Source organism: Arvicanthis niloticus, chromosome 15 (genome assembly GCF_011762505.2).
Source record: "Arvicanthis niloticus isolate mArvNil1 chromosome 15, mArvNil1.pat.X, whole genome shotgun sequence".
Classification (NCBI taxonomy): domain Eukaryota; kingdom Metazoa; phylum Chordata; class Mammalia; order Rodentia; family Muridae; genus Arvicanthis; species Arvicanthis niloticus.
Window position 1 is genome coordinate 12,845,142 of NC_047672.1, and position 23,035 is coordinate 12,868,176.

A 23,035-nucleotide genomic window follows, 5' to 3' on the forward strand; every position below is an offset into this window, starting at 1 on the left:
TATTTGTTAAAGTTTGTTACCGAGTGATTTTTAAGTATATAAAGAATAAGGCAAGTGTACTTTGGACTTGTTAGAATAAAATTTTTTATCAGTTCAAATATAAAGTTTATTTTCACACAGAAGTTACAAAATAAAAAACCTTCAGAAAACACTAAGGCTGTTTCAATTGTAAGCCATAAAGGTCTTAAAGCTTGGAGATTACTTCACATAGGTGTTTATGAACCATGCAGGAATGTGTGGAGTCTCCCAACTTCACAGAAGCATAATATTGATTCCTAAACATCAGAATTAACTGAATGATTCAAGTAGCAGTACTTTTAAAATAAATAGTTTGAGATGTTGGTCACTGGAGCTGTTCTGTTTCTTCTTCCTTTTCTTCCCTTTGGGGCTTTTTGTGGCCTGATGAGACCAGTTCTTTGGGTACAATCAAGACAGTTCCATCATGGCTGTACTGAAGTACATAGTGGCTTGGATTGACTGGCCTACCTTGGTCATCTCTTAACCTATTAAAAACATCACGGTAAAGGTCATGTAGCTTCTGTCTCATTATGTCAATAGCTTTGTTACATTGAGTTTGCTCATTTTTAAGGGCTTCTTTCTTTGCTTGTAAGTTACATATATCATCTTCTAGGTTTAAAATGATGTCTAATTTACGCTTACGGCAGTTCTGAGCAGCAACTTTATTTTTTCCTCTTCGCCTGATGTCACGGATGAGAGAAACTTGTAAGTCTGTCAGGTAGTGTCTGCTTAACATGCTGTTGAAAGAGTCTACAGGCATGCGGACAATTTCATCTACAGAAAAGGGAATGTGTAGAGCTCTAGCACGCTGTTCGTCACGGCTCAAGTTTCTGTCTGGGTTATCAAGGCACGCACTGATTTTCTGTGACTTCTCAGACCATGGAAAAGATTCATATGTGGGCACACCTGACTGTAAGTGGTAAGTGTGGTCATGAAATACTTGTTGACATTCAAGAGCCCCATGAAAGCCAGGTATGGTCATATGGTCCATATAAAAATGTTTACGGGATTCTGGGTAGCAGCCTCCTACAGCGCCTAAGTCGTGACAATGAGACTGTAGATCACTATTGTAACCTACAGTCCCGTCATAAATACAGTAAGAATTAGAGTTGGTGAGAGGGGTGCTGTTGTAACTTGAATTTAATAAGAGCCCAGAATCTGGTTCTTCAAAAAATTGAGAAACTTCCAGTGGACTGAAACCTGTGGTCAAGGGCATGAGGTTTATACCATCAAATATATTTGAATCTAGGTCATACAGATCTTGGCTTGTTAGGTTCCTCATTTGATTGTCAACAGGTGGAAGAGACATTGCAGGTGTGGTTTGCTCAGAATTGGTATGAGAATTTAACTGCAGAAATGGTTCTTGTGTCTGTGAAGATCTTGCTGATGAATCTCTTCTAAATGTGTTGGGGCACAACAGCATGGCTTCATGAAGATTGACATCATGGCTTATAGCTTGGCTCAAATTTATGTTATGTGCTGAGGAATTCACACCTTCACAGACACTGCTCAGAAAAGGTGGAATGTCTTCCACTGAGATGCCCTGATGAACAAAAACACTATTTCAAAAGGAGTTCCATTATCTACATAGAATCTCATTACTTTTGTCAAATTTTTCTGTAATATGGATATACTATTGACTATGAACAATTCCCTGTTTGAGACACATTATGTGATCTCAGAATATGCTGATGAACCTGGGGGTAGGGGGTTTTGAATAATCAGGGAGTTGAGCTTATATTTCAATCATTAAGCATTGTAACAAGATACAGCTCTTAGTCAATGTATTCTATGAAAATGAAGCCTTTTTATAGTGTGCTTGGCAAATTGCTTTGTCTTCCAAGTAGGAGAGTCCCCAATTCACAGAAGTCTGTCAATTCAAGAGTTTTATTGGGGGTGGGTGTTAAATACAAGTCAGAATTCCTTTTACCTCCAGAGAGTGTTGAGGCTGTGATGAAAGTAGTTGGAATAAATCTTCCAGAGAGAAAGATGTGTCTGACCACTGTAGATGGCTCTGCATATAAACAGAAAATGCTTAATGTTAGAAAAAAGGAAGTCTGCCGGCCAGTGGTGGTGCTCGCCTTTAATCCCAGTACTTGGGAGGCAGAGGCAGGTAGATTTAGATTTCTGAGTTTGAGGACAGCCTGCTCTACAGAGTTCCAGGACAGCCAAGGCTATACAGAGAAACCCTGTCTCGAACCCCCCACCCCCACCCAAAAAAAAGAAAAAATGAAATCTTAAGTTTCAGGCTTCCTCCCGCCCCCTCGCGGCCCCCCCCCCCCTTTCTGATTCTGGAACTCATGGCAGACCTACTTCAACTTTTTGTGTGTGTGCTGGGAAAATCTGGAATGTACCATTACATCTGGCTCAAATTTGTGACTTCTAAAAGGTTTAGTTTTGGTGTCTTCCCCCCCCTCCCCCCAGTTTTCTAGTTTTAGTCTCTATATCAGCCCTGGCTGTCCTGGAACTCGTTTAGTAGATCAGGCTGGCCAGGAAGTCAGAGATCACCTGCCTCTGCCTCCCCAGTGCTGGAATTCAGAAGATGTGCTCTTCCACCACCTGGTTTAAGAGTTTATTTTTGCTGAGAGCTATTTTGTATGACTCTTATCCTCCAAGGAATACTATAAACCCATTTGACCATGTATCTCAGGATTCTGATTTCTAGTAGACAAATCTGTTTCTTATTTCTTGGCATTTTCGGTGGGAAGCTTATATCCCCCTGGACATGGATATCTCTTCTTGTCTTCAAACCTGGTTCCAAACCTTTTGATTTTAGTTCTCAATTAAATTCTGATCTTCAGTATCAAGCAAGAATGGAAAGATAGTAAAGCCCTCTCAGCACAAGTCTGACAACCTGAGTTCAAATCCCTAGAAACCATGTCAAGGTGGAACGTGAGAACAGATTCCACAACAATGGCCTCTCACCTCCACACATGTGCCTGGCACACACAAAATATCCAGAGTGCACAAGGATATCAGTGAACACGGGATTCTATTAATATGTGCTATTTATGACATCTTCCAACTCCCTACATTCCACTAAAGATCTGTAGTAGAGATAAAGTTGGACTGGCAGTACACACAAATACATTTACCTTTGTCAAATACATTGGGTTCTATGAAACATTTGGGGGTTCATAATTCCATAGGGTTTCTATATATTGACGCTAAATGACTTAATTTTTAAGTTCCTTAATTGAAAAACCATTTTAGTGGCTTGTTGGTCAATTTGTTACATAAAATGTTTCAAATCTTTTTTAGAATTGTGTTAATAATGCCAGACTTTTAACCTTTTTGCTTGTTTCTCAGTTGGCTGTCAAGCTCAGGAGATTGAGGATATTCTTTGTAGCCCAGGATGGGTGGTAGATCCATGGAGAATAAAGAGTGATTCCCTTAGGGACAACAGCTCAGCTGAGAAATTCAGTTCCCAGTAAGTTCTCTGCTCAGTCTAATGAACTGACAGCTTCATGTTAGTTTTTACCAGTGAATCACCTCTAAACTGAGGATTCTAACAGTAGAAAACACTGTTAGCTTCTAGTTTTTTGTTTTTTGCTTTTCTTTTATAAATAGGGCTATATAGTTCTGGCTGACCTGGAACTTGATATTGATATGTAAACCTGGCTGGCCTCTAACTCAGAGATCTGCCTGCCTTTGCAAGATCAAAGTGCTGTGATCAAAGGCATGCCACTACACCTGACCCTGTTTATCTTTAACATAATCTATAACACCTAAGTCTATACAATATTGAGACATCTGGCTTTACAGAAGTTGGCTATTTGTCCCTGTTACATAAAGCCAAGAATAGCGGTGCTTGCCTGTAATCTCACCACTTGGGAGATAGAGACAGAAAGACTAAAATGGCCAACCCCAGGATACAAATGGCAAGGTCCTGCCTCACTAAAACCACAGGAACCCTTGTTGACTGGGCATGTAGCTTACTGAAATTCTTGCCTAGTGTAAGCCCTGGATTAGGTCCCCAGCATCACATAGACGAGGTGAGGTGATACAGGCTTGTAATCCTAGCACATGGGGAATGCAATCAGGAGAATCAGAAGTTTAAGGTTATCTTTGGGTACATACATAGCAAATGAAGACAGCCTGGGATACCAGAGGCCCTGTCTGGAGGAGAGAAAAAATTACAAGCTTTCCTTGTAGTACCTTGGTGGTTTAGTGTCTAGGATTTAAAAAAAAATAGCTGAGTTGTTTCTAGAAACACAAAGTGTACTTTCAGCTCATTTTATGCTGTTGGGAAATGTGAAGCTGGAGTTTTTAAATTCCTTTTTCTAATCTTATAAAATAGTTCCATTTTAGATTGACACTTTAAAAATGTGGAGAAGAATGCCGGGCAGTGGTGGCAAACGCCTTTAACCCTAGCACTTGGGAGGCAGAGGCAGGTGGATTTCTGAGTTCAAGGCCAGCCTGGTCTACAGAGTGAGTTGCAGGACGGCCAGGGATACAAAGAGAAACCCTGTCTCAGGGAAAAAAAAAAAAAAGCCAAAAGAGGCCCAAAGCAAGTGTCCAGAGCCAGATGTTAGACAGCCATTAAATGGTTTAGAAGACGCAAGGGGAGGACATGCTGCTGAACATTCAGACCTTAAAGTGACCATATAATGTCCTAGCTTTGGAGGGGATGGGTCCCCAGAGAACCAACCAAGTAAAAATGCCTATAAATATGGAGCAATTGCCTATAAATATTCAATATTTATATACATCCCACCAGTAAGTAGTCAAATACTCCCTCCAAGCTTTTTCTACCCTTTGCTTCCCTCAGTGGACGGGGGAGGGGACTACTACTAGCTCTCAGAACAGCCATTGCTTGCCCACCTGTGTCAGAACGAACCTGTGACTAACAGCTAAAATCTTTTGAGATCTAATAAATTAGCAGACCACTAGCCTCCACCAACCGAAAAGCCCAGAGACCACCTGGGTGGATGTATAGAAAAGTTCTCCCCACCTCACTGCCTCTCTGATGTACCCACCAAAGTATTTTAAACTTACCTATATATAAAAACCTTCATGAAACTGCTTCCATGTTAAAACATGGAATTAGGGGTAACCTAAATCTATGTTCCTGGGCCATGGTCACTCAAAAATGATTCCAGAATAAACTGTCTCTTACTCCCTTTAAGATGAGAGCTGTGGTTCTCCCCGCCCCCCCATCAACAGCTCTGCAAAGCCAGTTCCTTGGTGTAGCCTTACATGGTGATGAGGGCTGTCTAAGACCCAGCTCCTCATTCTCTAAGGGTTTTCCAGACTGAGCCCCAGATTCCATTTTCCTTCAACTTGGATCCTGGGGTTCACGCTGTCAGTCAAAAGAAGTACAGGAAGATGCCCTCCTGGAGCTTGTCCCTGGCTTTGTAGGTGAGGTCAGAGGTAGGAAACAGACACCAGTGATTTGTCCTGATCTACTAGCAGACTGAAGACTTGGGTAGAAATCGAAAGAGATTTGTAAGGTTGGTCCTTTGATCTCCTAGGCCTGGCCAGGCTAATCTGGATGCCAGCGGGGATCTCCTTGTCTTGGCAAACACGATACAATTAACACACACACCACACAAATACATTTGTCAGTGGCCAGCCTGGAACCTTCTCACAGCTTACCTCATTCCTAGCCTCGGTGCTCTTCTCGGCTTCCCAGGCAGATGCGCCCACCATTTTCTTTTCCTCTTTTTTACTCTGCTGTCGTGATTTTCCCCGGGCTGATACCCCTTCCTCATTTTCCTCCTGCTCGGAACTGTGATCCACATCCTCGCTCTTTTCTCTTAGCATCTCATTCTGTAAAAAGCACCCAAACTGTGCTAAGCAGAAAACCATTATCAACAAATATGAAACATCTTTAGAATGACACTGTCCCTATTGTTGGGTAAAACCCACAGTTGCTATCAGCTGAGGCTGGTGCTCCATTATTTCACTCTCGAAGAAGCATTTAAATCTGAAACAAAGGTCAGTTTTATGCTCTACTCTTCCTATGCACTCCTGAGACAGCTAATCTGCATAACTGAAATTGTATATATTTATAAAGCCCCTGAATTGAAACTATTAACAAATTATATTAAAATTGGAAATCAATGTTCCTGGCAGGCAGTTTTTTTATTTAGCTCTCAGTTCAAAACAAAGACATATGCTGGAAGCAAATACTTATCAATATAATATACACTTATAGAACAATCCAGGAAGTGGTATTTTAAAAATTATGCACCATGTTCTCTCTAGAAGGCAGATGAGGAAGGGACAGGTTGGGAAAGGGGTTGATTTGCTTTCTAAACCAAATGTGTATTCCTTTTACAATCAGAAAAACTCGGTTTTTATTTGGCTCAGATATTTCTATTTCACTTCTTTACCCAGAAGACCCTGCTTTTAATTTACTTAATCTAAGAAGTTTTTTTTTTTTTTTTTTTTTTTTTAATTTTATTTACATTGGTGTTCTGCCTCCATGTATGTCTGTGTAAGGGTGTCTGGTCCCCTGGAACTGGAATTACAGTCATGAACTGCCATCTGGGTGTTGGGATCTGAACATGGATCCTTTGGAAGAGCAGCCAGTGATCTTAACCACCGACTCATCTCTCCAGCCCCTAAGAAAGTTTTTAAATGGTGAGAGACGCTTCTAATATTACAGTGGAACAAGCACGATCTACTGACACTTTCAGTCATGATACCAAAAGGCACATTTTGCTCAACTGTAACATCACTCAAACATCTGTTTTCAATTTCTTTCTCTTTTTGAAACAAAGGTCTCACTCTGTAGTCTGGAACTCAGGCTGGCCCTTAGACTCCAGCCTTCCCCCTCAGCACTGGGAGCACAGACAAGAGGCTGCCGCACCCCTCTGTTCCTTCCTTCTCTCCTCTCCTTTTTCAAGACAAGATCTCTTTGTGAGGCCTCATCCGGTCTAGAACTTGTGACCCTCTTGTTTTAACCTGCAGAGTGCCGGGACTGCAGGTACCCGCCACCGGTCCAGGACGGTTTTCTCATTTACAGGAACACGATGCTAATAGGGTTAACTCAAGGATCTGCCTCCACACCAACACACAGAAATGTTTGAAAAATGGAAATGTCAACAAAACGAGGATTTACCAATTCGGGGAGCAGAGGCTGGGGAGCAGGACAGAAAACCAGCCGTAGTGGCCCCTCAGTTTTCCTGGCTTCTCTGCCTGTCCAGCTGTACCTTGCTCTGTGGTACTCTGCTTTTCTCCCTGTGAGCAAGCTTTCTCAGAACACTGGTGATCCCGCTACTTTCTTCCCCTCTGTCCTTGGTTGTTCCTTGTTTCCCAGCTATGGACAGTTCCCATTAGCCATCTACTGGGGGCTGGTGCCTTCTACTACAGAATCCTTCCCTTGCTCCCATAGCCCTCCTTTAGATTCTATCCCATTATTCTGCCCAATTTTATTGGAAAATTCTCCAAGAGTGATCATCTGCGTTCAGTGTATTCTTTCTCACCAGTCCAGTGAGGAATTTTGTTGCCGGCACACCACTGAAATAGTTTGCCAGGGTCTCCCAACTCTAAAGGCTCTGCATCCTTATTACATCAGACAGCGCCAGCGAATTCTGACTTAGTTATTACTACCTCCTCCTGGAAGCAGCTTTCTGAAACTGGCACGGCAGCATCTCATCTCTTTCTTCTAAGTTACAGTGACTTCTCAGTTGCTGATTCTTCATCCTCAGATCTGTAAACTGAGCAATGTCCCAAGTCTCTGTCCTCAGATTCACCCTCTCTCTTCAAATATTTTCATCCCAACTTTTTCTCAGCTCTCCCTGATATATTAAAGATTCACTTATTTTTTTAGTTTATGTGTATGGGTGTTTTGTCTTCATGTATGTCTGTATATCTCATGTGTGCCTGGTGTTGATGGAAGTCCATGGAGGGTGTTGGATTCTCCTGGGGTTGGAGTAACAGGCGGTCACCAGGTGGACCGGGGGTGGTGGTGAGGAGGGAATCAAACAGGTTATTTGGAAGCTCAGCCAGTGTTCTTCTGTTTGTTTTTTCAAGACAGCATCTCTCCGTGTAGCCATGGCTGTCCTGGAAACTCCCTTTGTAGACCAGCTGGCCTCAAACTCAGAGATCCCACTGCCTCTGCCTCCTGAGTTCTGGGATTAAAGGTGTGTGCCCAGACCGACTGAGCCAGTGCTCTCAACCAGTGAGCCATCCTCAGTCCTCTGTATTTTTAAAAAGCACCTTTACTTTAGCCAATACTTAACCATTTTTTTCTGTACCATTTATCACCAGCTGTATTTATTTGTTTGCTATCTGTCCCACTAGATGGTAGTTCTCTCTCTCCCTCCCTCTCCCTCTCTCTAATCCTGTTTCCTGCATATGTGCACTCATGCATATGCATAAGAAGCCAGAGGAAGGCCTTGGGTGTTGCTCCGTATCACTGTCTGCTTTGTTTCCTCTCATTGAATTGGAACTAGGCTAGCAGCTATCAAGCCAAGCCCCCAAACTCCTCCTGTCTCTGCTCCCCACAGCACTGGGTTATAGGTGCCCAGTGGCTGTGCCCAAATTTTTATATGGGAATTTGAGTTCAGGTTTTCATGCTTGGAGGACAAGCATGCTTCACACCACCTCCACCAAGACAGGGTCTCTCTGTGTAACATTGGCTAGCACTGGCTTTCCTGGAACTCATTCTGTAGATCAGGCTAGCCTTAAACTCAAGTAGCCTGCTTCTGTCTCCCAAGTGCTGGGATTAAAAACGTGGGCCATCACTGCCCTGCAAGGGCAAGCACTCTTACTGAGCCTTCTCCCCAGTTCCCAAGTGGTAGTTTTGTTTCTTTTCCTTTTTTAACTTACTCTATTTTCACCTTATCTATCTATCTATCTATCTATCTATCTATCTATCTATCTATCTATCTAATCTATCTATCTAATCTATCATCTATTTATTGGAGACAGGGTTTCTTCTCTAAATAGCCCTGGCTGTCTTGGAACTCATTCTGTAGATCAGGCTAGCTTTAAACTCACAGAGACCCACCTGCCTCTACCTCCTGAGTGCTGGGACTACAGGTGTGTAGTCCCACCATGCCTGGCACAAAACACTGGGTTCCTGAAGACAGTGACTCTATACCTCCTGTCTACTCCAGAGCCTATCACTCATTGTTCTTCAGCAAATATCTGTTGAAGTCAAATCTTAGACACAGAATCCTTAGACTTTGGCAGGAATCCTTTTGGATTATTCCTGCTTGTAACCACAGGGCTGCGTCTTCTCTACACTGGGGGTGCTGGGGGAGGAGGAGGCTGACACCATTCACTCTACTGCTCGCCTTTTGTCCAGGCAAGGCATCTTTTGTTAACCCTAAATTCTGGATTCTCAACAATGCTGAGTTTGTTTATAAAACTCCTGTGGTTGGACAGAGCGTGTAAAGTCTGCGATGTGTGAGGTAACTCAATACACAAGAACAGCCACACAAATATGTAAACAGAAGTACACGTCTAAGCCATCATGTAGAACCCATACAGGCTATCGCAAGCCCATAAACAACAAACTGAGCAGAAGTCTGGGAAGGCGCTCTTGCTTTCTCTCTCTCTCTCTCTCTCTCTCTCTCTCTCTCTCTCTCTCTCTCTCTCTCTGTGTGTGTGTGTGTGTGTGTGTGTGTGTGTGTGTGGTGGTACAGGGGAGGGAGGAGATCTTTTAGAGTGTGATGGGCTGGTGATATATGTATGTGAGACATTCTGGAAAACTCAGGGAAGGACTTAAGTTTCAGAAATCCTATATAGTATTACTATAGCATATAAAATAATCCAGGATAGCATTGCAAGAGGCCAACAGTTGGTTAAAAGTACTTTCATGTGGGGGATGGAGGGATGGCTCTGAAGAGCACTGGCTGTATACTTCCAGAGGACCATTTTTAGCATCCACATGGGGCTCTCAACCATCTCTAACTCCTGGGGGGAGCCAACACCCTCTTCTGGCCTCCAAGGGCACTACACACACTTGCTATAGACTTAGATGCAGGCAAACTCGATATACTGACTTCCTTGGTATATTGACACTCATACACATAGAAGCGGGAGGAAGGAGCAGGCATAGCGGCACACACCTTTAATTCAATCACTTCGGAGGCTGAGGCACGAGAATCTCTTTGAGTTCAAAGCCAATCTAGAATATATATCAAGCTTCAGGTTAGCCAAGGCTACAAAGTCACATCCTATCTTAACCTCCACTCCCTTCCACATCAAAAGAGGGTGGGGGGAAGTCCTGTCATGTGATCATGGATTCCCAACTCACTGAATAAAGAGGTAAACAAAAGGACAACTAAAGTATAAAATGACCAAGTGAGTGGGGGTGGGGTGGGTGAAATATCACATAGGAGACTACAACTTAAAAACATGGTGATGGTAAATATAATGCAGACATTTAAATAGCCTCAGAGTGTCATTCTATAGATTACTCGTTAATTACAAAAAAGAATAACACTACAGGGAAGCCTGGCAGATGCCACCTTAAGCAATGGCTAAGCCTACTGTCATAATCCAGAGACAGACACCATGCCCCCTGCTATGAAGGAGACAATACCAACAGTGGGTTTTATGTCAAGAATCACCTCAATCTAATGAAGAGGAACCACTCCAGAATAAAGTAAGAGTGTGTGATGAGTCCGATCTACCGGGCACAGACTCTGACTACAGACGGTAAAACAATGCTCCTAGATTCACAATAAATTTCCTTACTTTGGTAACTGGCTACAAAAAAAAACAAACAAACAAACAAACAAAAAAAACAAAAAAAACACTCCTAGGAAACACACAATGTATCTAGTATTAAATGGCTTTTTCACTCTTTAAGTGTGTCACAAAATAAAGGGATTATGCATTTATACATATGGATAGTTATTAAGGCTAAGTGGAAAAATGTAAAATCTGGGCAAAGGATATTCTTTTTTTTTTTTTTTTTTTTTTTTTTTTTTTTTTTTTTTGATTTTTCAAGACAGGGTTTCTCTGTGTAGCCCTGACTGTCCCGGAACTTACTCTGTAGACCAGGCTGGCCTCGAACTCAGAAATCCTCCTGCCGCCAGGCAGTGGTGGCACACGCCTTTAATCTCAGCATTTGAGAGGCAGAGGCAGGCGGATTTCTGAGTTCGAGGCCAGCCTGGTCTACAGAGTGAGTTCCAGGACAGCCAGGGCTACACAGAGAACCCCTGTTTTGAAAAACCAAAAAAAAAAAGAAAAGAAAAGAAAAGAAAAAGAAATCCTCCTGCCTCTGCCTCCCAAGTGCTGGGATTAAAGGCATGTGCCACCACTGCCTGGCTGGATATTATTCAATAATCTTGCCTAAAAGTTATTTTTGAGATTTTTATTTCATGTGTTTAAGTGTGTTGCCTGCACATATGTCTGTGTACCATGTGTGTGAAATGCCCACAGAGGTCAGAGGAGAGCACTGGATACCTTGAGACTGTACAGATGGTCGTGAGCCACCATGTGGAGCTGGGAATTGAACTCAGGACCTCTGAAAGAACAGCCTGTGCTCTTAAGCACTGAGCCATCTCTCCAACACCACACCCACCCCACCCCCCTTTTTTGAGACAAGGTCTCACTATGTATCTTCCTGGCTGTTCCAGAACTTGCCATGTACAGCAGGCTGGCCTAGAACCCACAGAGGTCCACCTGACTCTACTTCTTTAGTGTTGGAATTAAAGGAATGTACTACTACTATACTCAGCTCTTGCACTTACGTTTGAAATTATGTTTATTATTTACATTTAGATTGTGTTTTGATTATGTTTTGATTATGTTTGATTATGTTTAGATTGTGTTAGAGAATCACCCTAAAAGGCCCTATACAGCAAAATGACCTTGGCCAAGCAGAACTTCTCTTTCATCACAGTGTCCTACAGTGATGCCTCAAGGTGGCTCAGGCCCAAAGTACCCATGGGAGCTTCTAACAGGCTGGTGGCTTTCACCATTGCTTCTAATAGGCTGGTGGCTTTCACCATTGCTTTAGGGTAGAAGCCATGTGACATTTGCAAAGAGTAACAAGAGGTGACATAATTATGGCATGATTATGCCACTGAACAGGTCGTCCTTTCAAGATACAGTTATGGGAAGAAATGGAGACATGGACCAAGACAGTACTTTTTGTTCTGAAGATAAGAGATGCTAGGGTAGAGGCAGGATTGCCACAAATTCCAGGCCAGCCTAGAGTACAAACTGAGACATAATCTCAAAACCATCACCAGCAAAAAAAAAAAAAAAAAAAAAAAGGAGAAATAAAACGAACTCTGTAAGAAAGCAAAAGGGCTGGAGAGATTTCTCTGCTGTTAAGAAGGGCGCGTGCTGCACATGCAGACGCCATGTTTGATTCCTCTCACCCACATGCTGGCTCACAACCATCTGTAACTCCAGTTCTAGGGAATCAGACACCCATTTCAAGCCTCAGACGCATACATGGTACATGTACACACACACACACACACACACACACACACACGTACATACATACATACAGGCAAAACACTCATACATATAAAATAAAGCAAATCTTTTTAAAAAGAGTTTTAAAAAAAACCCAACACATCTGCATAAATAAATAAGTAAATAAATAAATAAATAAAGCTCAGTGATCTCACTATTATATATCGCAAGCAAGACTTGAACTCACAATTCTTTTGCCTTTAGATCCCAAGTGCTGGGCTACAGGTGTGTGCCACTGCACCTAGCAAACTATGTAACATCTGGACAGACAGAAACATCTTGACTGATGTCCACCAGGGCTGGGAATGCTTCCACTTGGCACAGCACTAGGTGTCTCCCGGGCATCGTCTCAGAAGATGCTTGTGTATTCGCTTAGCTTATTGCTTGCAGCAGATTGGAAGCAAAGAGGGACAGGGATCCTAAGATACGATGAAGACAGGTGGGACTACCCTGAGTTAGGAGGACACACATAAAGATGTAGGCACCCCCCACAAGAAAGAACTAGCAATGGCTGTTGGTGACCGGAGGCACCCTGCTGACAGCTAGCTGTCTCTCTTCTCTTATTATGGTCAGGTAATGCTGTCCAGGCGCTCTCATCCCATGACTGAGAAGGTTAAGGTGGGAAGAGGCAGGACCATAATGGCTCCAATGTCGAACAGTTTTGATATGCCTTGCTTCTGAGTGCCCTTTTAAAATGTGCACATTAAAGTTGGTCTCAGAGTCTGCTTTCCAGACAACAAAACTTGGGATAGCTAGCAATTCTGCCACTGGGCCTGAGGGGAGGAGGCACAGATGGGTAGAGGATCCACCATTACAGTATTTGTATTTACAAAGTGGAAAGAGCGACTGCCTCTAAGATACAATCTGTACAGCTTGCTAAACCCAGAGTGGTGTAGTACCCGCAGGCTGAGCCACAAGCTGCGTGAGTGAAATGAGCTACCCCAAACTTGCAGCTGTGTAACCTTGGACTACTTGCTGACCCTCTCTGACCCTTAGTTTCCTGAAACAAGAGACTATCACAGAATTTGCATTTGAAGTAGTTGGGGACACGCCCCTTTATTCATTTCAAGACACACAATCACTCTACAGTTTCTGATTCTGAGCCTTGCTAACCTTGCTAATCACTGTGGACACCTCAACTGGCATTCCAAAAGAAAGCGATGCCAGACCCCATCATGGGCAGCGTGTGACCATCTCTGCTCCCTCCTTTCCAGCTTCTCTCAACTTGCTGGCTCCCAGCTGAGGCATACAGACATCTTCCAAGAGCGCTTCTGTGCAAGGGCTCTTGTGGCCTGTGCGCACAGCGCAGGCAAGGGAAATGCATCACCAAGTTACTTTTATTTGTGTGTAGGGAAGTCTTACCCTAGTGGTCTGGAATCCCACTACAAAATAAAAAAGAAAGGTTCCATGTGTGTCCTAGAAAGCCGGCATAAAGTGTGTGTGTGTGTGCGTGTGTGCGTGTGTGCGTGTGTGCATGTGTGCGTGTGTGCGTGTGTGTGTGTGTGTGCGCGTGTGTGTACCACTTAACGCATGATTTCCAGTGCTTGCAGGAAGGAAGGCCTGCCCAGTCATGTCCCACTTTCATTCTGTCCAATGACCCATCAGAACCTGTTTGGATCTTCTGACCAACCTGTCTGCAAAGGCTCGTGATTTTCTCTATGGCATCTAGACCATCTTGTTGGGCCTTTCCCTTCCTGGTAGGAGATATATATATATCACATGTCATCCAGGCAAGGAGCAGGCTGTGGGGGGGAAGGTTTTCTGTACCAGGGAAGAGAAGGGCGAGGGGAAGAGATATGCAAAGCTGGGCTTTTCTTTATGAGGTTTTGTTTCTCTTGTAGAGTCTCTGAAGACCCTGTGTGTACCACGGCTGTGTGCAGCAGCTTGGACTCACTCCACCGGCCTGGGTTCTGAGGAGTGGGTGGAGCTTCTGCCAACCAAGCCGTTTGTGAGCACTTGCAGCCTGGCCCTTTCATTTTTCTCACCTGGCGGAGGAGTGAGGAGACCTGCTTTGACTTTTAGGGTTGGGTGAACCTTCAAAGACAAAGAACAGAGCATTGTCTGTGAGTGTGGGTTGACATCAGAGGGAGCTCAGAGTCCCGAGGCTTGTCTCTAGGCTGGAGGCAACCTGAAGTCATCTGGCCTAGAGAGAACCAAGGAGCCAGATAAAGACAGCCTGTGTCCTGCTTGGCCTGGATGGGTTTTAATAGCAGTTTACAGTAATTACAGCTCATGTCTACTGATCTCTCACTGGGCCCCATGCCTATACCTCATGTAAGCCGCTCAGTATCCTGGCAAGGTATGTACTGTTAACATTCCTTTCAGAGGGGAGGAAACTGAAGCACAGAAGTTAGACAGAGAGCCTGTCACACAGGTGACAAGATTTGCATCTAGCTGTGGGCATTTTCATGTCAAAGCCAGCTAGAAGCCTGGTACTAATCCCGTCTGTCTGTCTGTCTTCCTTCCTTTTTTTTTTTTTTTTTTTTAAATTTTGTTTTTTTGAGATAGGGTTTCTTCTGGTGTCCATGGACTCAGTTAACTGAACGGGCTACATGTTCTGTAGGACTTAACGGATGTGGGTATAGCAGCTGACTTTAAGTAATTGAATAGCCACATCCAGTCAATTGAAAGCCCTCAGGAACAACATTGAGGCTTCCAGGAGGAGAAAGCTGGACATGAGCCAGCAGCATCCTGGCCTCTGGTGAGCTGTTGGAGTGTTCTGCTGTCCCGCTGGCTGGATTTGCCAGTTCCTACAACTGTGTTGGCCAACTCCTTGGTTTGTCGGAGTGTGTGTGTGTGTTCACTCATACTCTGTGCTTTCTGTTTTCCCCAACAACGCCTGGCCGTGAAGATGGGAAGCCAGATCTAGCCCCTGGAGGCATCCCAAGGCCACCTGGTGCCAGCCACCATCTGCTACTCAACCACAACAACTGGGGCACATACCTCTGCCACCTCCAGCTGCCCAGAGGTGTATGAACTTTCCCAGATTGCTCATAGCTGTGTCTGAGGAGCCATTCCCACATGAGGCTGCCCTGAATGGCAGCAGACTGTTTCTTTCTTTGAAGTTCACAAGGTGGGAGGCATGGCTAACTCGGTGTTTAGGAACAGTAACCAGTTCTATTTCACTCGAGGCCACTAACTTGTTCTCTCAGTTTAGGCTGTCCGAAATCTCACCACTTGACCCAATTATAGTGAAAACTCGAAAGTCTATTCTTCAATGACCCAGTCCACTCTAGTGGCTGGTACAACATGGTCAAGATCTCAGAGCTGACCTACTTTCTACCTGGTGATCTGGCCTCGAAGGACCTAAAACGGTCACCGCTATGGCATCCACGAAGTGCAAGCCCCAGCAGAGTGGCCCTGCAGATCCTCAGTGGCCACACGGCAGACACTACAGGGCAAAGCAGAGGGGGCTCTGGGTCAGCTCAAGGGAAGAGGAGGTGTCCTGTGGATGGGTGGCAGCTGAGCCAGCCTGAGGGTTTAACTGTGAAAGACACGAGAGGAATAAAAGGCTGGCACTCTGGGCAAAGATAAGGAAGGCAAACGTGATCCTGGGTTGTCTGGGGAGAAGAGGGAAAGGAAGTTTGGGCTGGAAAGTAGGTCAGAGACAATTTATCAGCCGGCTATTAGTTCAGCAAGGTGGGTGGGTGTTTCAGTGGCCACACCTGGGGACCCTAGAATGACAAAATGTGGAACTAGAAGGTAATGAGAAGCTGGTGGAGCCTCCTCAGTGGAAGTAGTGAAGTAGCACTGGGCTGGCAGCAGAACAAAGTGGGGGGACTCTGGAACCCTGGCTGGATGATTGATAGTAGCGGACACAGAGGACCGACCATAGCTTACCATCTTGGCTCAGCCTGACTGGCACCATGCCATTTACACTCCCCAACAAGCCTGTTAGCTAGCACCCATTCTACGGGAAAGAGAACTCAAGATTCAGACTGGGGGAAAGTGGGTGGCAGGTCGCACATGCAATGGAGACAACATAGCTGGCTTGGCTCGGTGCCAGCGCCCTGATTCCTAGACTGGCTTACCCGGAATCCTGAACCCTGTATACTGGATTCCTACTCTGTGAGCTAAGCAGGAAGATAGAAAGCGGGGAATAGCTCAGCAAATGAGGAGGAGATTTCTCTGAAAACAAACAGGCAACAACAACAAAACCAAACTGTAATGATGATGACAATGGCTTAAATAAAGTTCTCACAAACAGCCCCATGCACTAACTGACTCAGTTTCTAATAGCTGCAGTAGAAGCATGTACAGTTGACAGAAGGGTGATGGGGTAGACTGTGTCCTCGAAAATGCCCGTTAAGTTCTAAGCCCTACTAAGCCTTAAATGTAGCCGTATCAGGAAACTCAGTCATTGCAAATACAATTAGGTAAAAAGAGCCTGGTGGGCCCTAGGTGGCTGCCCTTCCTATAGAAAGAAAACATTCAGGGAGGAGGCATGTGAAGCGGAAAGCAGAGGCTGGGGAACAGAAGCCACAGAACACCAGCAACTCCAGCAAACCACCAAAACGCAGGTTCTCCCATCAGTCCTTGGAAGGAATCAATCAGCTGATACCTTGCCTAGGACTTCTTGTCTCCCAGTACATTTCTATCGAAGCAGCCAGTTTGTGGATCCTAGTATAATGACCTATGCCATTCTTTCCCACTCAAGGAGCCAAAGTCTTCCCTTACAATGTCCACTAATAGCAAAAGGAACCCTCACCGTGAAAGCGCACTGCCATGAACGGAGGTCATGTTGGGACCACAGCTTAGTGAAAACCAAGGGTTTGCTTCCCACCACTGACCAGAAGCCTACCCAATACGAGATATCTTTGATTTTGAAATGGAAACAAAATTTACTTCGACAATCAGCGATGGTCTTTCTCTCCCTTCCATTTTTTGGATTAAATATGGACTATAGTGATTCTATGACCTGAAGGGACCATCCTAACGGAAGTCAGGATGTTTGGTAGAATCGCTCACACAGCAGAGGGTTGCTGTCTCAGGAGATGAAACCACAAGGTGACCACAAGCTAACTCAGTTCCTGATAGCTCTTTGAAACTCTGACATATTCAACTCCACAAAACTGTCATTTTTATTTTTTTATTATTTTCTTTGATGTGTATAGGTATCTGCCTAGTGACATACATGGGTGTATGTTATGTCTGCACATTCCACACACAGTGCTGCAGTTCCTCTGGAAATGGCGTTACAGATGCTTGCTAGCCACCATGTGAGTGCCAGACCACAAACCTGGATCCTCTTTAAGGGCAGTGAATGCACGCAGTGCCCTTGAAGGCAACAAGAGGGTATTAGTGTCATCTGGAACTGGAATAACAGACAGCTATAAGCCACCATGTGGGTGCTGGCAATGGAACCAGGGTCCTCTGGAACAGCAGCAAGTGCTCTTAACCACTGAGCCATCTCTCCTGCCACCATGACTTTATTTCTCGAGAACCCATACTTCCCAGTGCTGAGCCTGGGCTTCATCAGTTCTAAGTGAACGGCCATGGTTATAAAAGGAAGATTCCAGCTCCAGGGAATTCCAGGGTCTGCTTTCATAATTATTCGCCCCTCTAAGAAATGAAATCAAAGCAGTATTTGCTTTTGATACTTTGAAAATCCCTTATTCTAAAATGTTTTGTATATATATATATATATATATATATATATATATATATATATATAAAAGCTGTGAAAATTATACTCTAAAATAAGAGTCTTCTACAATTCAAATGTCAGTCACTGGAATTACCTGTCAGGTATCAAACTCTGCCTGCATTCCTGTCTCATACCACCCACTCCCTAATAAGCAAGCCGGGCACAGAGACAAGTCCAAAGGTTTTCAAGTGCAGATTTCAAATGTAGAGAGAAAGAACAAGGCATCCCGCTCACACTTAACCCTTGCTTTTCCCCTCCAGGAAAACTTCACTCTCCCACTTTTAGTGAGCCGCTGGGGCTTGGAGTGATTCCCATAGCCCATGGGAGGAAGTGGCATTATTTCTCTAGCCTGCTTCCCCCAGAGTCATGGTCTTCATTATGAATGCACAATCTGCTTTTTCTTCCTTTTAGTGTGTGTGTGTTTTAAGATTTACTTACTTTTACCTACTGTGTAGAGGTGTTGTGCCTGCATGTCTATGCTCCCTATGCATGCAGTGTCCTCAGGGCTCAGAACAAGGCATCAGATCCTCTGGAACTGGAGTTAAAGATGGTTGTGAGCCACCATGTGAGTGCATGGATGCAAACATGGGTCCTCTGCAAGGGTAGCAAATGCTCTTAGCTACTGAGATCTCCAGCCTACAAGATGCCTTAAAAAAAAAAAAAAATCCAAGCCAGGCACGGTGACGCACACACCTGTAATCCCAGCACGTGAGAAGCTGGGACAAGAGGAGTAAAAGTTCAAGGCCAGCCTGGTCAATAATACACAACAAAGCTAGTTGTGGTTCATGCCTGTAATCTTATACTAGAGGGGGAAGGGGAAACCTCAAGGGTTCAAGGTCATCCTTGGCTCCATAGCAAGTTCAAGACCAACACCCTATTAGAAAATCACCTCCACCACCGCCACCACCACTGCCACATCAAACCCCAATCAAACAGATCACAAACAGACAGACAAATCCTGCACCAGAAAGCAGTTTTCTTGGGGCCAAGAGCCAGGCTGGGTTTTTTGTTTGTTTGTTTGTTTGTTTGGTTTTGTTTTTGTTTTTTGAGACAGGGTTTCTCTGTGTAGCCCAGGCTGTCCTGAAACTCACTCTGTAGACCAGGCTGGCCTTGAACTCAGAAATCCACCTGCCTCTGCCTCCAATGCCCGGGCCACCACTGCTCAGCAGAGCCAGGCTGAATAAGGGACTAACCCCATCCCAGATACATTCTAATGGGGAGAACCTGAGCACAGCCCACAGTACTTAATTAATATACCAGTCTGGGAGACAGAAGACCCAGTTCTCAGTCCACTTCCGCCATTAACTAATGAATGTATTCACCCAGGTTTCCTGAGCTCCTTGGGTATCCTTTTCTCAAGTACAAAGCATTTCCACCGTGGTGCAATGGCTCCTGAAACTCTAAGGGCTCGGCAACTGATCAGCCTGACTGAAAAACACCAACCTGCACCATGGCTTGTAGGAGCACATGCAGCCCAGCCAGGGAAGGCACTGCCAAGAGAGGTGCTGGGGTTTGGTGGGAGACTGAAGGACATGGGACCACAGTGGCTTTGTCTCCGATAAGAAAGACAGACTCCAGATCCTCCTTGTGAGAACCATTGTCTGACACAGAGCTAAGAAGAGAAAGGGAGGAGGAGCCTGACACCTGGGTTCAGATTCTGCCCTCCCTCGGCTTACTTGCCAGTTCTGTTACCTTGCACGAGTTTCTTAACCTGTGCTTCAGGTCCCAGGCCATCAGAGCTGCCTCCAAAACCAACCCACCAGTCTATATAGGTATCAACCAGGTAATGGTGGGAAGGAAGTCTTCAGAGAGAAAATCTGTTTCCTTCCATGGCTTGTACACTTAGCGAGCTGGATGCCATTTGTCTGTGAGAGAGGTGTGGTACCACCTTGTACAGAGTCCATCATTTCTGTACAATCCATCATTTCAAAGCCACACTTTGCAGGACCAGAAAAGGTATGGAGGTAGCAGGTACCCTCCTAAAATGAGAGGTACCTCTCCTCAGGTGACACCCGTCCCTCTTGGAGTTCAGATCTGTAGACTGGAAGAGGGAGTGGCTTCCTGTTAGTTCTAAACCAACAAGAGCTGACACTAATCCTCACCCTATTAGTTCCCATCCCGGAGGAGGAGGAAGGGATCAGATCACCCTAAAAATGAATCACTAGTACCTCACGCAATGAGCCTCCTAGAAAGGGTGGAGAATCCCGTCAGGCAACCGCCTACACAAACGGTGAGGTGATTTTGAATAGCCGCAAACAAACCAGTTTAGTTCCAAGTCCCATTTTGCATAAGACTGCTTTTCACAAAAACAACTTCCTACAAACACTTGTGGACAGATGTCAGTTAAGGTCAGAGCTCCGGGCCTAAAAGGAAGTTCCCCGGTGGCAGGAGCTCTCTAGTTGAAGTCTTTCCTGAGGTTTTAGCTCAACTGTTTGAAAACAAAAAGTTCAGCTGCAGGGGAGCACCGGCAACCAAAGGGAACTTGCGCGTTAGAGGCACGACGATGTGTCTTGTATTTAAGGATTTCACACATTCCATTAGAAAGTATTCTCAGGCAAGGGGTTGGATAGTTATATCACAGAGGGACCAACTGCACTGAACACCGAGGCTCCTTATTCCAGGAGCGGAACTGCACATCTACAAATAGGCTACGGTTAAATTCAGGGCAAGGGCCCTGCCTTGGCTTAGGTGCATGGTTCTTCAGAGAGATGCTCAGTTTCTCAGGGGCCGAGGCCTCCTTCGTTTCCTCTAGTCCTGTACAGGTTCCCCATCAAGGCATCCACTTTCCCTAAAATCAAATCCCCACCACTCACCCTCTTCATTCAAAAGGAGGCGGGGCACATTTGTCCTGCAACCTACAAGTACCTAGGGTAAGAAGAACGGAGAGTGCGGGTGTGACCCTGCCTAGCCGCTGGGACCCTAGAGCTCCGGCCAGTCCTTTCTACCCTGGGGGGAGGGGCGTAGAAGTGCCACTCGCTTGCGTGCCTTTAGGTTACCTGGCTCCCGCATCCGCAGGCATCTGGCACCTGCGCCGTCGGTTCTGCCGCCTTCTCCTCCTCCTCCTTCCCCTCCTCCTCCTCGGCGGCCAGAGGGCTGTTGTGAGACGCTCCGGGGTCCCCGCCACCCGCGGGTGCTGACTGGCCGCCGTCTCCCACGGCCGACGAGGCGGCAGTGCCGAGCAGCCCGTGGGCCCCGTCTACGTCCCCGGTCGCCACGCTGTGCACTAGCCAGGCGTCCACGCGGGTGCGGGGAATGAAGGGGATTCCGAGCGCGCGCACTTCGTGCAGCAGCCCGCCTTTGGCAGGTAGCAGAGGGGTGCGTCCCCAGCCTTCCGAGGCCGAGTAGGGGCGGGCGGGGCAGAGTGGCAGCAGCTCTTCCCAAAGTGCGGCGGCCGGCGGCGGCGGGTAGAGGTCCAGGTCCACACGGAGCCCCACCAAGCCCAACAGAAGCGTGAGGAGGCCGCCGCCCGCCCAGCACGGCTTCCGGAGCTTCATCTCCCACGGTGCGCCTGGGATGCGTGTGTCCACCCGGCCCGGCACGACAGCCGCCCCGGTGGCACCAGCCGGAAAGACAATGGACCAGGGCGTACAAGGGGCCGTTGCGGCCTCACCCGAGCCAGGCACAAAGGCGCTCCCTCGGCTGCCCACACAGTGCCTGGCGCGGCCGCGGACCCAGAGAGGCGGAGGAGACACCTGCAACACCCAGCTCTCAGCGCCGGTCCAATTGCCTGGCAACGCCCCACAACTAAATCCCGCCCTCATGCAAGCTTCGCCCCGCCCCGAGCCGTAGGCACGGTCTCTGGGACACACCCACATCTGTCCTGGGCTCCAGGCTTACTTTATAGGAGGGACAAGGCATTTTGGAATGGAAGCAGATTTAAAGCTTCCAGACGCCCCTGGCAGTGACCTGGACCACTCTAGCTGAAAAACCTTAGGGGTGGGAGCGGAGGAAAGTTTGAGAAGTTGAGTGGGAGGAGACAGGATGTGTAAACTAGGGGGAAAGTGGCTGGAGAGTTTCGAGGTACCAAGCACATGTGGGTACATGTGGCGACTACTGTCCAGCACAGAGGGTAAGAGGTGTAGACCCTAAATTCAAATTCAAGATGATTTTGGCTCGGTAAATGTCTGCCACATTCGGCTTTTTATAGACTGACCGTCTTCCTGGTGTGCTGTTGGAGACTGCGGAGAATATGAAACGGTTTGCTTGAGTTCAGTGGCTTGTAGCTCTTTAGGGAGCATTGTTTATACATCTATGACATTCTTGAATCTATGAAACATCTATGAAACAAAGATGGCGCTTGAGTTCTAACACATTTTGATGTAAGTGACTTAAGGTTTGCTGTGAACCGAATAAGAGTATACATGAGCCATCAGTCCTGGCACCAACTCCAGAACCTTGCACACAGTTGTGTTGGTGCCCAAAATGTTTCATTTCCCCCTTGAGTTGGGATGCAGCTCACTTGGTAGAGAGCCTGTCAAGCACACACAAACCCGCGAATGTTACATTTGTTTAGTGTCTGTGTGTGTGTCTCTGGGTGAGTGTCTCTGTGTGAGTGTCTGTGTGTGCGCGTGCGCTCTTCCCTTGAAGACATGTCACGGCGTGTATGTGAAGTTCAGAAGACAGCTGGCCAGGGTTGGCTTTCTCCTTACCATATAGCTCCCAGGGATTGAACTCAGGTTACCAGATTTGGTGGCAAGTGTCTTTACCCAATGAGCCATACCCACAGCCCAAACCCTGGTGTTGGTTCCCAGAAGTACATAAGCCAGGCCTGTGTGGTGATTGATGTCCACCTACAATCCAGTACCACGGATGAAACAGCAGAAGGATCAGACACAGGAGTTCAAACTCAGACTGGGTTACCTAATTCTTTGTCTAAGTAAGACTAAATAATACATATCATTTTGTTAAAATAATGGTCGAACTCTGTTTGAATTATAAGGGAGTAATTTGAAAATTGGCTGCATAGTTGTG

At 45.8% G+C, this 23,035-nt stretch overlaps 1 protein-coding gene across 1 annotated transcript; it reads right to left on the reverse strand.

Annotated features, from left to right (window-relative positions):
- Window positions 1-60: 60 nt before the first annotated feature.
- Nfe2l3 (NFE2 like bZIP transcription factor 3) lies at window positions 61-21,788 on the reverse strand. Its single transcript, XM_034518733.2, has 4 exons — window positions 21,061-21,788; window positions 5,617-5,790; window positions 1,949-2,032; window positions 61-1,561 (listed from the first exon to the last, which is right to left on the reverse strand). Exons 1-4 carry the CDS (start codon window positions 21,556-21,558, stop codon window positions 344-346), a joined length of 1,974 nt encoding a protein of 657 aa, XP_034374624.1. The 5' UTR covers window positions 21,559-21,788; the 3' UTR covers window positions 61-343.
- Window positions 21,789-23,035: the final 1,247 nt, after the last annotated feature.

Excerpts from the sequence above, each read along its gene's own strand:
- Nfe2l3 (XM_034518733.2), bottom strand. The coding sequence starts at position 21,558 with ATGAAGCTCCGGAAGCCGTGCTGGGCGGGCGGCGGCCTCCTCACGCTT. Across the intron at positions 2,033-5,616 it reads GCACCGAGGCTAGGAATGAG|AGCCATCTACAGTGGTCAGA; the intron begins GTAAGCTGTGAG and ends GTTTATATGCAG. Across the intron at positions 1,562-1,948 it reads AGCCTCAACACTCTCTGGAG|GGCATCTCAGTGGAAGACAT; the intron begins GTAAAAGGAATT and ends TTTGTTCATCAG.